The sequence below is a fragment of the Ammospiza nelsoni genome, chromosome 24 (genome assembly GCF_027579445.1).
Source record: "Ammospiza nelsoni isolate bAmmNel1 chromosome 24, bAmmNel1.pri, whole genome shotgun sequence".
Taxonomy (NCBI): Eukaryota; Metazoa; Chordata; class Aves; order Passeriformes; family Passerellidae; genus Ammospiza; species Ammospiza nelsoni.
The window spans coordinates 630,891-643,969 of NC_080656.1; the positions used below are offsets into that span (position 1 = coordinate 630,891).

General features: G+C 46.8%; 1 protein-coding gene across 1 annotated transcript; it reads right to left on the reverse strand.

The window, feature by feature from the left end:
- Positions 1–311: 311 nt before the first annotated feature.
- On the reverse strand, positions 312–11,433 carry LOC132083575 (transmembrane protein 45B-like). The gene is made up of 6 exons (XM_059488332.1): positions 11,385–11,433; positions 5,005–5,206; positions 4,295–4,507; positions 3,097–3,281; positions 2,003–2,148; positions 312–1,009 (listed from the first exon to the last, which is right to left on the reverse strand). Exons 2-6 carry the CDS (start codon positions 5,186–5,188, stop codon positions 892–894), a joined length of 846 nt encoding a protein of 281 aa, XP_059344315.1. The 5' UTR covers positions 5,189–5,206; positions 11,385–11,433; the 3' UTR covers positions 312–891.
- Between the last annotated feature and the right edge of the window lie 1,646 nt (positions 11,434–13,079).

A 13,079-nucleotide genomic window follows, 5' to 3' on the forward strand; every position in this document is an offset into this window, starting at 1 on the left:
TATATACATTTTTTTTAAATCCCTGTACTAGCATATTTTCCTCCTGTCTAGGAGATGACATTTCCAGTCACTTTTTGCAAGAAATTAGCTAGTAAAGGCAGCCTAAAATGAACCATGTGCTTGTTTCATCTTGCTTTCCAAGCTGAGGGGATTTATTTTCAATGGAAAACTGGGACATTTCATGAATCCCTGCTCAATGGCCATGTATCTTACAGTCCTTTAGGCTTTGCAGCTCTGAGAGATGGATTTTTCTAAGCTATTATTACACAGTCCATAATTTATCAGTCTTAAATTTAAGGATATCAGCTCAGTGAGGATTTTTATTTCACATTTATTTACTCTCTTAGCCTTTAAGTGAACAGGAAAATTATTAACAAAACCCCTCTTTAGTTCAAAGCTTCAGAAATGACATTTGTATTGTGTGCAATCAAGCCTTGGTGTTGCAAAAATTGCCATAATCTCACATTCAGCACTCTCTTACTCGTCCTCCTTGGGGTGATGCCTTGCTCCAGAGGTGCATGACCTCAGCCTGGAGATTTCCCTGACTTCAATCACAGCAGGTCAAAGCCTTCAGGCTCTTGGAAAAGTCAGCTGGCCAAAAGATGCCCTCCATCCCTATGGGAGCATACAGGGGAGCCCACAGGATGAAGTAATCTTGTCATGCTGAGTTTCTGTGCTTTGTTTTGCTGCTAAAAATCACTTCAAGCTGTGCCCATGTCTGAGCCAGAGATATTTGGGTATGGATGGAGGGCAGCCACCCCTGTGTGCTCAGCTTTCCTTCCAGCAGCACCATGGGGGCACCTCTCGTCCAAACAAAAAATATTTAATTTGATTTGTTTCTTCTGAGAAAGGGACTGTTCATGTGTTTGGAGCAGGAGTTTTGCATCCTCTTCACTCTTCATCAGAGCCATTCAAGAAGGCAGCCTGGGAGCTGCTGTCACCCTTCTGCTGCCGGAGCCCCAGGCTGATGTAGGGCTCTCCACTGCCTCTGCGGAGCCTCTGGAGACAGCTGCAGCACAGGAGCAATGAATCATTATTAGGAAAAACTCCTACCTAATGCCACTCACCAGAACCTAAATTGCTATTGATGGGGGATTGAGTGGTTTTTGTCATGAATAAAGTCTATTTGATGGCACGGACTGAACTATCCATTCTGTAGCTTACACAGCATCCCTCAGAGCATCCCTTAAAGTGGGATAATCTTCTCATCCCCTTGGAAAAGCCAAACTGGGGACTGGTAATGTCTTAGTTTTTGTACCTCTAAGAATTCAGTGACCTTCAACCGCTTTGAAGTCCTTGCAAGGCAGAGGATGAAGTGTCAGGGGTCCTGGTAATGCTTTGATGTCTCTGTCAAACTAAAGTTTGACTTCAGCACTCATTGCAGAGGAAAATAAGCAGTGTGACTTCCAGGAGCACCTCTAGGGACTCAGTTGTTTGACTTCCCATTTACTGCCCATGCCTCTTGCTGACACTATTTTGCATTCTGTACACTCAACAAATACCATGCCTTAAAACCTGCAGTAGTCTGGGGCTGCTTGTTCAGCTGTGATTTTGTACTACAGGAAGGGCTGGGTTCCATCTGTCTCACTACAGACACCCTGCCCTGCCTGCCTACCCCAGCCCTGTCCCACACCTGTTCCAGACCTGTCCCAGCCCCTGTCCCACACCTGTCCCAGTCCCTGTCCCAGCCCTGTCCCAGCCCTGTCCCAGACCTGTCCCACACCTGTCCCAGCCCTGTCCCAGCCCTGTCCCAGACCTGTCCCACACCTGTCCCAGCCCTGTCCCAGACCTGTTCCAGCCCTGTCCCACACCTGTCCCAGACCTGTCCCAGCCCTGTCCCACACCTGTCCCACACCTGTCCCAGCCCTGTCCCACACCTGTCCCAGCCCTGTCCCAGCCCTGTCCCACACCTGTCCCAGCCCTGTCCCAGCCCTGTCCCAGACCTGTCCCAGCCCTGTCCCACACCTGTCCCAGCCCTGTCCCAGCCCTGTTCCAGCCATACCAGTAAGCGAGGCTGAAGTTCACGGCCAGGATGGCCACAGCAGCTGCCCAGTGCCAGAAGAAGCACATCGTGAGGAACATGATGTTGCTGTGGTCATTCTCATCCCACACGGGACCTCCCCATGGCTGGAACAGCACAACACCAATCTGGGTGGAACAAGAAGTTGGTGGAACAACTACATTGGGAAAAAAATAATAGAATCCCAGAATGCCAGAATTGTTTGGGTTGGAAGGGACCTTAAATAACCTGTGCCAGAGCCTCATCATCCTCACAGAGTTACCTTTATTCATGTGGTGACCGAGGAACTTGAGCCCTGACCAGGATAGATGTTTTTGCTGAGAGTGAAGTTCATCCTTGCAAAGTAAGTCTGTGCCCAAGATATCTCTTTTTCTGTTCAATATCCAGAACAATTGTCCCTCAACATTCCAAACTCCAATCCATCCTTTAAAAACTCCACATTTTGTATTTTACCAGCTCAGACCAATTTCTTACCTCTGAACAAAGGCTGATTTGAGCAAGCACAGCCTTGAAAAATAGAAGGGAAAGTGGTTTGGTTTTGGGTGGTTATTTTGGTTGTTTTTTTGTTTGTTTATTTTTGGTTGGTTGGTTGGTTGGTTGGTTTGGTTTTGTTTCTTTTTTTGTTTGGATTTTTTTTTGATAGCTTAGTTTTGAGAGCAATTATCTCCAACTGATTTCTTTGCTTTTCCAACTCCTACCAAAGTAAGCAGCTGGCGGTATTTTAACTCTGTTTTATTGCTGGTGGAGTTTGTATCTTTTCACTAAACCAGAGGGAGGGCTGTAGGGAGCATTAGACACATTAAGCAATTAGTACTTGGTTGTTAGGTACTGTAAAATGTTGCTCACTTGCTTTTTCTCTTCCCCCTGGAGAAGCAGTAAGCCAAAACAAACAGCTCTTGCAGCAGGAGCAGCCATCAGAGATGACCTGTGATAAGTAAATTTTCATTCTGGATTATGAGCTATTTATGAAGTGAGCCTGGCAAAATAATCCTTGGGAGATGTGTGATTGATATGTGATGTATAACTTGTTCCCCTCTTTTCTCTTTGCTTCATTGCTCTGGGGAGGCAGAACGGACCTGCCAGAACCACGTTCCCTGGACGATGGTCAAGAGGGCTCGGAACATCTCCAGGACAATGTTGTCACGCAGGAAAACCTCCAGCAGGATGCTTCCAGCCCCAGCAAAGATGGTGATGAGCAGCAGGGAGTGGATGTGCTGATCCAACATGGGGCGGTGAAGGACGTGGTAATAGAAGAGACAACCTGCCAAAACACGAGCCCTGCTTGGAGCAGCATTAACAGCAGCAGCCATGGACACTGAGCTGAGTAAATCACCTGCCTGGATGGCAAATTGAGACAGGCCATCATGGAAAGAGGGGACTCCACATAGCACCATCCCCTAGGCCTCCTGGCATCCCAGCATCCTGGGGGCAACCAGGGGCAGGAGGATCTGAACAATACAATGACCAAGGACAGGGTAGTTTTCTTCCCACATCTGTCACCTCTTCAGATGACCCTTCCCTTCTAGCCAGGTTTCTGCTGTGTCTTTCCTTCTTATTGCTAAATTTCATCATTTTTTGGGAGCTGTAAATGATAGATTTCCTGGTCATACATGCCAAAATGTGCATGTGGAGCTGCCCCTGCTGCTGCTGCCTCAAAAACTGCTGTGATCAGGAAAGGAAAATTAACAGGAGCTGTGCCTTCATTAAGGAGGATTCTGTATAAACAAGACCTTCTTTTCCCATAGGAGAGTGTTGGAACTAGATGATTCTTAAGCTTCCTTCTAAACCAAGTCTTTATATGATTATATGATCCAAAAGGGGTCTGGAATCCTGGCTGGCAACTTGCAAGGCAGCCTGAGGACAGAATGATATTTGTGATGTGCTGAAGCTGAAATAAATCACTTGCCATGCCACGTGCCATGCAAGGAGATGAGGCTAATGATGCCTGCAGTGCAATTAATAGCTCTCAGGGGAACATGGGGCAGGGGAACAGCCTGTGGATGGCAGAGGAAAGCAGAGTTCACCAGCCATTTATCATAATGAGGAACTTCATTCTACTGCTTTGCACTGCAGTAGCTTCAGAAATCCCAAACCAGAACCTATCCATGCCTGTATTTCTCATCTCATTCCATCCCAGCCTGCCATAATATATCCCCTACAATGTGTCCTATCTCCAGAGGCATCTGGAACCATATCTCAGTCATGCAAATTTTAGCTCTTCTCTGACTTGGTGCCCAATATCCTTCCCCTAATTAAGCACCATCTTCTACAAACCTTCAACAAACACAGCCACGGCCAACATGAGGCGATCCAGACCCTGCGGCACCAGCTGGGAGAAGAAGGTGAAGACGTCTACCACCCCGGAGAGACCGTAGAAGAGGTACATGGTGGTGTGCTGCCAGTTCATCAGCTTCACCCAGTCGTGCATCTCCCCGCTGTACAGGTACAGGTGGGGACCATCGGGGACAAACTGCTCTGCCAGCATCCCTGCAGGACACCAAGAGCATGCAGTTTCTGGGGCTTCATTTGCAATGGTTGAGACTGCTCCTTGCTGCTGGGGGTTCTGAAGCAGGAACTGGTGAGTTTGCATTAGGGAGAAAAGACCGGATGGAAAAATCAGGCCTGTGCTTAATGGCAGCTCAGCTTTGGGAAGCTGTATGAGAATTGCTTTCCCATATCAAACTATACCAGAGATCATGTCAACATGGACATCAAGGATGCATCCAGGCTGCCCAGGGGAGTGCTGGAATCACCATACTCGCAAGTATTCAAAAATACGTGAATAGGGTGCTCAGGTTCATGGTTTAATGGTGGATGTGGCAGTGGTTAGTGGTTGGACTTAATGACATAAGAAGTCTTTTCCAGCCTTAAAAATTCTCTGATCCTTCCACATCTGGATCAGTTTCTATGGAGTCAGGGCTCCCGTACAGTCATCAGTGCGGGCCAGGTGAATACTGACATAGCAAGTGAAATATAACCCTTACCTGTTAGAGAAAAGAAGATTTTGATTCCCCCTTCAATGGCATCCACACGCTGGAAACAGTAAGCCCTGTGGGATTTTTTATTTACTTTCTGGCTGAGATACTGCAGTGGGTATTTCACAGACCACCAGAGTCCAAAGAGCAGGAAGAAGCTGCCTGGAAGCGCGTGACCCTTAAAATTTGCCATCCTGTCAACCTCTTCTGACTACAAGGCAAAGAAAAACAATGTAATTATTCAATTTACACAAGTTATTTGGCATAGCACTGGGAAAAAATAGGATTTCCCTTTCAGGGAAGACTGGAGTGGGCTTGACCAAGCACATGGGAATAGGAAGGAGCACAGGGAACCCCTGGGACCTCTCTGAGGTCCTTGCCCCAAGATTAGGAAATGTCAAAAAAAGCCACAGTTGTTTCAAAAAAGCCCCAAATGTTCTGCAGTATCTGACACATCCCAGCCTGAACCTTTAATTCCAAGGATCTCTCTCAGAAGTAGATCCTGCTTTTCTTGCTCTTCTGAAAGTATTAGCGAAAGGATCTGCTGCTGACCAGGGCTTTTCAGGACCAGGCAAGAGAGATAATATATAGGGAAAACAGGAATGTCTAGGAGTAAACAGCAGAGTGTTTCTTTAGCTTCATGAACAGCCACAGAAGTGGTGTGCTAAGTCCAAAATGTTTTAAATCTCTGGAATTATTTCAGGCCATGGAAGAGTTGAAAAAATCCTGTATCTATTCCACAAACCAAAGCACTTTCTTAAAAATATACCTTCAAAAATACCCCAAAAGCTGCTGGAAACAAAACATTGTGGGTTTGGGCAAACCAATCAAGTTGCTCCCTGCATCCTGACCTGCTGACACTCCTTCCTTCTCCTGAGCATCCCTAAACCAGGACTTGCACCAAGCTGCTGGAGCCTCTGTGCCAGAGTATGCACACACACGTGGTTTGTGCACTCTGGTTTGCAGGATGCTGGGGGACCCATTTCCTGGGAGAATTACAGCAGTTAAACCCAGCCAGCTCCTGTTTGCCCTTTGCTCAATTAGGTTGAGAAATGATCAGCTCTTTCATGTGGGCTCAACCACATGTTTGAGGGCTGCCTTGGTGTGAGGTAGTGTCAGACTGGGCAATTAGGAATGTTTTAATTGATAACAAGGCTGTGCTGCTGGTGCTCAGGACTTCCTTCTCTATTTAGTAGCATCTCTGTAACAATCCACACTTCACCGTGGGCAGAAACCATCTCCCTTGTGGAGTGAATGCTCTCCCTCCACACAGCAGATGTTGCATGGTTTGGTGCTGGATCTGACCTCCCCATCCCAGACATCCTGGTTATCCTGAAACTGCCTTCCCCAGCAGCATTTTGGGCTTCAGTCCCCACTTGCTGAAAATATAAACCAAAAATATTCTTATTCTGCTGTTGCACAAGGGATAATTTGTGTGTGGGGTGAAACATGAGTTGTTGCTGTCAGCCTTGGAGAAAGGGAGTTGTTTCTTTGGTTTCATTACTATCTAATTTCAGGTTGGTTTCTCCCAGGGACACCTTGTTTCATCTCTGGAAGTCCATGCCTGGTGCAGATACCATCTCCCAGAGGACTCTGTCCCCATGCAGGAAAATCCACAGGGTTAAAACTGATCTCCTAAATCCCTGCAACCGATCCAAGCTGGTTTAACCAAACAACTAATCCAGCAGGTTGAGCAAAGCAAACATTGGCTCCATGAGCAGACATCACCCTGGTAGATGCAGCCACACAGGGCAGCACAGGGGGCTGATGTTCCTGCAGTGCCACCAGGCTGGTTTCCATCCTGTCCTCACCAAGCACCTCTAACCTATCCCAGTGGGTTCATGAAGGTGAATTTAGGGGGGATTTAATCCAAGAATGGAAAAGCTGTGCGTGGAAAGGGCATGGTATGAGCTGGCAGCTTTGCAGGTCACTATTAGCAGTGCAGGATTCTGCCTTATTTCATTACTTAAAAGGAAAGATTTATTGACAAAGGGTGCATTGGGTAATTAAACAGAAAATCAAACCAAGATGCTGTTTACCAGCAGGGCTAGCACAGTCCAGTGGGTTAATACAATCATTTCTGCAGTCCTTTGAAAAGGGTGACTGGGAAATGGGAGCATCCAACTGTTTCCCTGTGATTAAGGGAGCGGCATTCCCAAGCGATGGAGGGGGCTGAAAAAATCTGTATTTTCTGGGTAAGTAGAGAATCTCATCATATACATGAAATGGGGGTAATGGCTTTAAAATGAAAGAGGGGAAATTTAGATCAGTAACAAGGATGGTGAAATATCGGGGTAATCACTGGAAGCAGAACCAAACCCATCCCAGAATATCACAACAAGAAGGATTGCTACCATACCCTGTTGTATTAATGCTACAATTATAACACGACCATAGCAACATATACTCAAATATTTAACTGATGTAGCCCTTGCAGTTACATATTAAAGGCTGATATAATGCAGGGCCTGGTGGTTTTCCAGCTGAGATCAATGCAGTCAAACTGAGATGACCTGAAGGGTACACCGATCAATCACAATTAAAAGATCAGCTAAGGGGGGTATGCACAGCCACCTTACAGTGCTTATGTGATCTGGGCTGAGCTCAGGGGGTCATGGGGACTCTTTTGTGGTTGCTGGTCTCCATTCCTGCCTTATAGCAGGGAGCACATGGCTCAGCTGGGACAGGTGACCCACAAAACTATTTCTCCTTCTTCTCTTCCTCCTCTGAAAAACATGCAATGGGTAAGCACAGGGGAAAAACCAACCACAGTTATGTTGTGCCCTGAGGCAAACAGCTCTTGTTTATCCCTGTATCTCCAAAGGAAGTGAGACATGCTTACAATCAGCAGGGAAAAGAACAAGCTGAAGGTCCAGTGGGTGCTGGTGTTGGTGGCCACAGCCACCATAGCAGGGCATCCCTGCTGAATGTGACTTTGTCCCTTCCCTCATCACCCAGAAATGTTTGGCAACACCCCTGTGTCCCTGCTGGTCTGTCATTCATGCTCTTTGCCCCCTGTTTATCATGGTGCCCTACACTGTGTCTGCTTAATGATTTACTGTTTCATCTGCTCTTATCACTTCCCAGAGGAGCTAGTTTTCCTTGGTTTATAGCTAATGCACCCAACCACCAGGAGAGGCATCTGGAGGATGGTAAGGAGTCTGAGAGCCTGATTAGGCTTTCACCTCCTTCTTCTCACACTATTCTGGTAGCCACAAGCTCTCTTTTTAGCCATAACCTGGGCCATTTTACTATTCCAAATATTTGGTTTCCTGAGGGCTTTTTTTTTGCTTTGGTTTGGTTTGGTTTTTTGTTTGTTTGTTTGTTTGTTTGTTTGTTAGTCCATTGATAGTCTATCAGTCAAGGCATCATTTCCATTTTCCCCAGCTAGGAAATCACAGTCTAAAGTTCACCAGTGGGCAGAGCTGACAGCCATCACCCCTACAATTAACTTTGCCCTTCAACCTGTGTGAATCAGGCAGTTCAGACTCACCAGAGCTGGTTTGCTCACTGTACCTGTCCTTGGGTCTCAGAGCATATGTGGGTGACAGGGATGGTCCCCAGGGAAAGGCTGACTCAGGGAAGAGGACAAATGTCTTGACTTGTGGTGAAACCACCCAAGCTGAGCCCAGGCTGAGGTGAGGAATGCCACCGAGATGTGTATCTGGAAATAACAAAGCTAGTTCCAGCCTTCCAGAGGGGCTCTTGTGTTGAATCTGCAGTTGCAGGAGTACATCAAATCCAGACCTACAGACTGACAGCAACTGAGGTGCTGTGCTCAAAAAACCATCCTCAGTCAGCCCCTTCCCTGTCCTGCATGTCCTCTGTGTGTCTCCCTGAATACAACATAACCCACTGCCCAAACCCAATGGGGATGGCAGTGAGTGAGCTATCTCTGACACAGGTGTGAGCCATCTCTGCCTCTGAGGACAGAGAGATGGCAGGACACACCTGAAAGGTATCAGGACAGGCATCACTGAGTGTGATAAGCTCTCCTGTACCCTATGCTTCCTCACTCATTACCAGCACTGTCTTATTTGTCTGCACAGGCACTCATAATCATAGCAGCACTTCCATTAGCTCCCACAGGAGCTGGATCTCTAATGCATTAATGTCAGGCTAAAACCCCACTCTGAACCATTTCATCTCATTATTGTCAGGCTCTCTTTTCCCTCTGTCTCTGCCTGCACCAGGGAGTGTTAACAGTGACACTGAACAATCATCTTCCTCATACTGGTGAGCTCAGCTGCTGCTGGAAAAGCAGGAAAGCAACATTTCTGCCTCTAAAGGATCCTTAAGGTGCTTGGACTTAGGTTGGAAAATCATCATCATAGGACACTATTAGGCTCAATTGCCAGGAAGTGTCTGAAGGACCATCAGGTACTGCAGTGGCTGCTGCAGTGGCTGCTGCAGTGGCTGCAGACAGAGAACACAAACTGAGATAATCCATCCTCCTGAAATGAGAAAGTTCAACATGAAAGTTCAAACAGGGATGAAAGTTTTAAATTCAGGATGTTGGACTAGAGGTCTATTTAATAGACACAATGGATCCACCTGGAAAGAGACACTGAGGGAGGGAGATACAAAAACTGATGATGGAGAGGTTATACAGCTCTGCTTCCTCTTCCTTACGCTGTCTCCATTTGTCTCCTGTTCTATAAGCCCCTGGTTTAGATTCTCCACCCCTATTCTTGCTCTGAGCCCTGTCATCAGGGAAGCAGCAAGAAGCTACATCCCAGCAAAGAAAGCTGAGAAATAAAATAAATTAGTCAAGGCCTAATTACAGAGGCTCAGAACAGGCACTGCCATTCCTTTGTGACCTGCATTTGTTTATTTGTGATTTTAAGACAGTGAGGTCTGACTTTAAAAATTACCTGTTGGGGGAAATGCACTTTACCATCTCCAAAGCCATTTTTCTTTGCCTCTATGTGATGGTAAAGATATTAAAGTGCTTTCTAAAGGAGTGGATGCCATCTGTGCCCTGAAGTGCCACCCTTGCTCCATGATGTGTGATGGGGCAGCCCTGACTCCAATAACCCCTCACAGGCACCAACCCAAAATAAGCTCAAACCCAGTATTATCACCATCAAAAATGCGACAAAAATCAATATTTCTAGAATCCCAGAATCACAGAACAGTTTAGGTTGTGGGGAGTTTCAAGATAATACAGTTCCACCCCCTACCATGGGCAGGGGCACTTTCTACTAGCTGAGGTTGCTCCAAGTTCCCTCCAACCTGGCCTTGAACTCTTCCAGGGGTGGGAGAGCCACAATTTTGCAGGACTCCACAACTTCTCTGGGCATTTTCCAAAGAGGATATGAATGCTTGTCCTCAAATTGTTCCAATTGCCCCACAATGTGACACCTTTAAGCACTGTGTTAAGCACTGTGTGTCTTCAACATCCCTCAAGGAAAACTATCCAAGACAAAGGATTAAAACCATTTCCATTGCAATATATACCCAAAGTACCCATAAAACACATAACCCTAAGCCTGCTAAGTACCACAGTTTGTCTGTGGGTACCCCAGAGCTGTGGTCCCCAGCATCCCCCTCCACAAGCTCCTCAAGCCTCAGCTGTCACACCCTGTCCTGCCAAGGTGAAGGGTTGGTAAGTTTTTAATGATAAGCTGGTAGGAAGAATGGAAAAAGGAAGGAAAAAACCTTTCTCTGCAGCACAGGTGGCCCTGTCCACAGCAAGGGAGATGGCATGAGATGAGCTTTAAGGTCCCTTCCAACCCAAACCATTCTGGAGCTCTACAAATCCAAACTGTGAGGTTTTAGGCACTGGAAGTGACTTTTCTGGGTATTGATGTGGCTAGAGGAGTTTTTGGTGGGGAGGGAGTGGGGAGGGAGTTTTTGGTTCAGTGCACGCAGCAGCAATTTCAGTTTGGCTGCGAGGCAGAGGGTTTGCATTTAATTTGGCTGGGAGTGGAGCAGGGAGCCAGCAAGGGCTCCTTGCAGAGTGGCAAGGGGGTTTTGGGGCTCTGCTAGCCCCAGGCTGCCCTGCTCTCACCTCTGCCTGCTTTGGGGCCCCACGTATCATGTTTATTTTTCAACTTCCTCCTTGTAAAAGGTTGCTGCAGGTTTTCTGGGCTGTCCCACCGGCTCCCAGCCCAGCAGGGACAGCAGCCAGTCCCCTGTGAGCCCCTGCACGGGGACCTCAGGGCAGGGCGACCTCAGGGCAGGGCAACCCCCGGCGGGCTGAGAACACTTCAATCCCTCCCAAACTGGCTTTCCTAAGGGAAGCAGTGGTACACTCACCCTGATCCCTCTCTTCCCTCCCCATGGCATTAAAGGGTCCATAAAGGGCAGGCAGGGGATCCAGGGGACCCCTTCCCATCCCATGGTGTGGGGTGACCTCCCCCCTGCCCAAGGCAGCAAAGCCTTACCTGTCCTGGTGATCCTGGTGCTGCACCTGCTCCCAGGTGATCTGTGCTCCTCCCCTGCCCGTGGCACCCGCCTCGCCTGCCTCCTCCCTGCCTCCAAACCCCAGCTGGGAGGGAAAGGTGACCTGGGCACAGAAATACCCCACTCCTGGGCACACCAGGTGCTTTAATTTGCAGTTTTCTCCCACAAAGGTAATCCATGATTTGCTGAATTCTGGCTGTCTCAAGGCCTTTCTTCTCCAGATCTTAATTTTCTCAGATTTTGTATAATGATGAAATTTCCTTCAGTCAGAGTTCCCCATTTCCCCCCTCATGCAGGACGGGATACAGGGGAGCTGTGTGGGGCATTACGTCCCCCCCCCCACTCCCAGGTGCCTGCACCCCTCATCCCTAAAACACTGCATTAATTATTAACTGGATTAACTCCTTCAAAGCACTTCATTTTCCATTTTCCATGCTTCCCAGGTTTGATGGATGCCTCTCCTAGGACACCCACTCCTAACCCATATTTCAACTCCAAATGCAATTTTCTGACCAAGCCTCCTATAAAGCTGAGTTTATCCTGAATAATACTTTCCACTTTCATCTCCAGTCCTGCAAGTGCTTTACAAATGTTAAATAATTAACCCTCATGACACCCTTGGGAGGGAGAGAAGCGTTATTATGGCTATTTGTAAAGGAAGCTCTGACAGGGCCTTCTGTGCTCCAGCCTGGGTTTTACTCGCTTTTAGGGAGCAGTGCAGCTACTTACAGCATTGAGAGCAACTACACCTGCCACAGGGAGTTTGTAGTAAGAAAGCTGGATTTTATTTTTTTTTAATATATCCACCCTGATTTATAAATGACTTGAGGTTTAGAAGAGCTGTCTGCCAACCCTTTTTCTTTTATTATTATATTACTATTTTGATTCATTGACATAAAATCTATTCCCTCTCCTTGTCCCATAGTGTTGTTTAAACAGATGAGCTCTTAAATAATAAATAATTATCAATTAACCCATCTTTCTCACCACCCAGAGAGATAAGTGCTGCTGGAAGGGAGGAAGCATCCCACAGTCATCCTCTCCTTTATCAGTGATGGGGTTGGATGCCCAAACCCTCTGTGTTTTTCAGTTGGGAGAATTTAATTTTTTTAGAGGCAAAAGCCAAGCTGCAGGTATTTTTCATCTCTTCATTAAATTGTTTCACAAATGTCCCAGGAGCCTGATGACATTTTGCATCCCACAAACCCTGGAATAAATCAGAATTAATTGAGGGGTTTATACTCACCCTGCTCCAGGCACATAGAAGGATTTAGTAGAAATTTACCTGATTTACCCAGAAAACTACCCCCAAAACTGAGGAATAAAGAGAAGGAAAACAGCTGTTGAGATGGAGGGCTTGGGAAAAATGAAAAATTATTGCTACAAGTGGTTGAAGTTGCTACAAGTTCATGAAAAAACCCTGAGACATGTCCAAAAATACCAATGAGACCCAAAAAATGCCATTGAAAAGTCTTAGTCATGAGTGATGAAGTTGCTGTTGCTGTTACATAAGACTGAATTAAGCTAAAAACAAAACTTTTAGTTAAATGTGATTCTGAAATGGGAGCTTGCTCCCATCCAAAGCTCTGCTGAGTCATGTTGGTGTTTCTTGGCTACCAGGAAATTTGCACCTTCAAATATTTGCAGAACAAAATGATGGGTGTGTAGGGGGGTGG

What these genes read in the sequence shown, in the direction of transcription:
- LOC132083575 (XM_059488332.1), bottom strand. Translation starts at nt 5,188, where the DNA reads ATGGCAAATTTTAAGGGTCACGCGCTTCCAGGCAGCTTCTTCCTGCTC. An exon ending in AATCTTCTTTTCTCTAACAG is followed by an intron (nt 4,508 to 5,004) that starts GTAAGGGTTATA and finishes GGTGTCCTGCAG; the next exon opens with GGATGCTGGCAGAGCAGTTT. An exon ending in AGGGAACGTGGTTCTGGCAG is followed by an intron (nt 2,149 to 3,096) that starts GTCCGTTCTGCC and finishes TGTTCCACCCAG; the next exon opens with ATTGGTGTTGTGCTGTTCCA.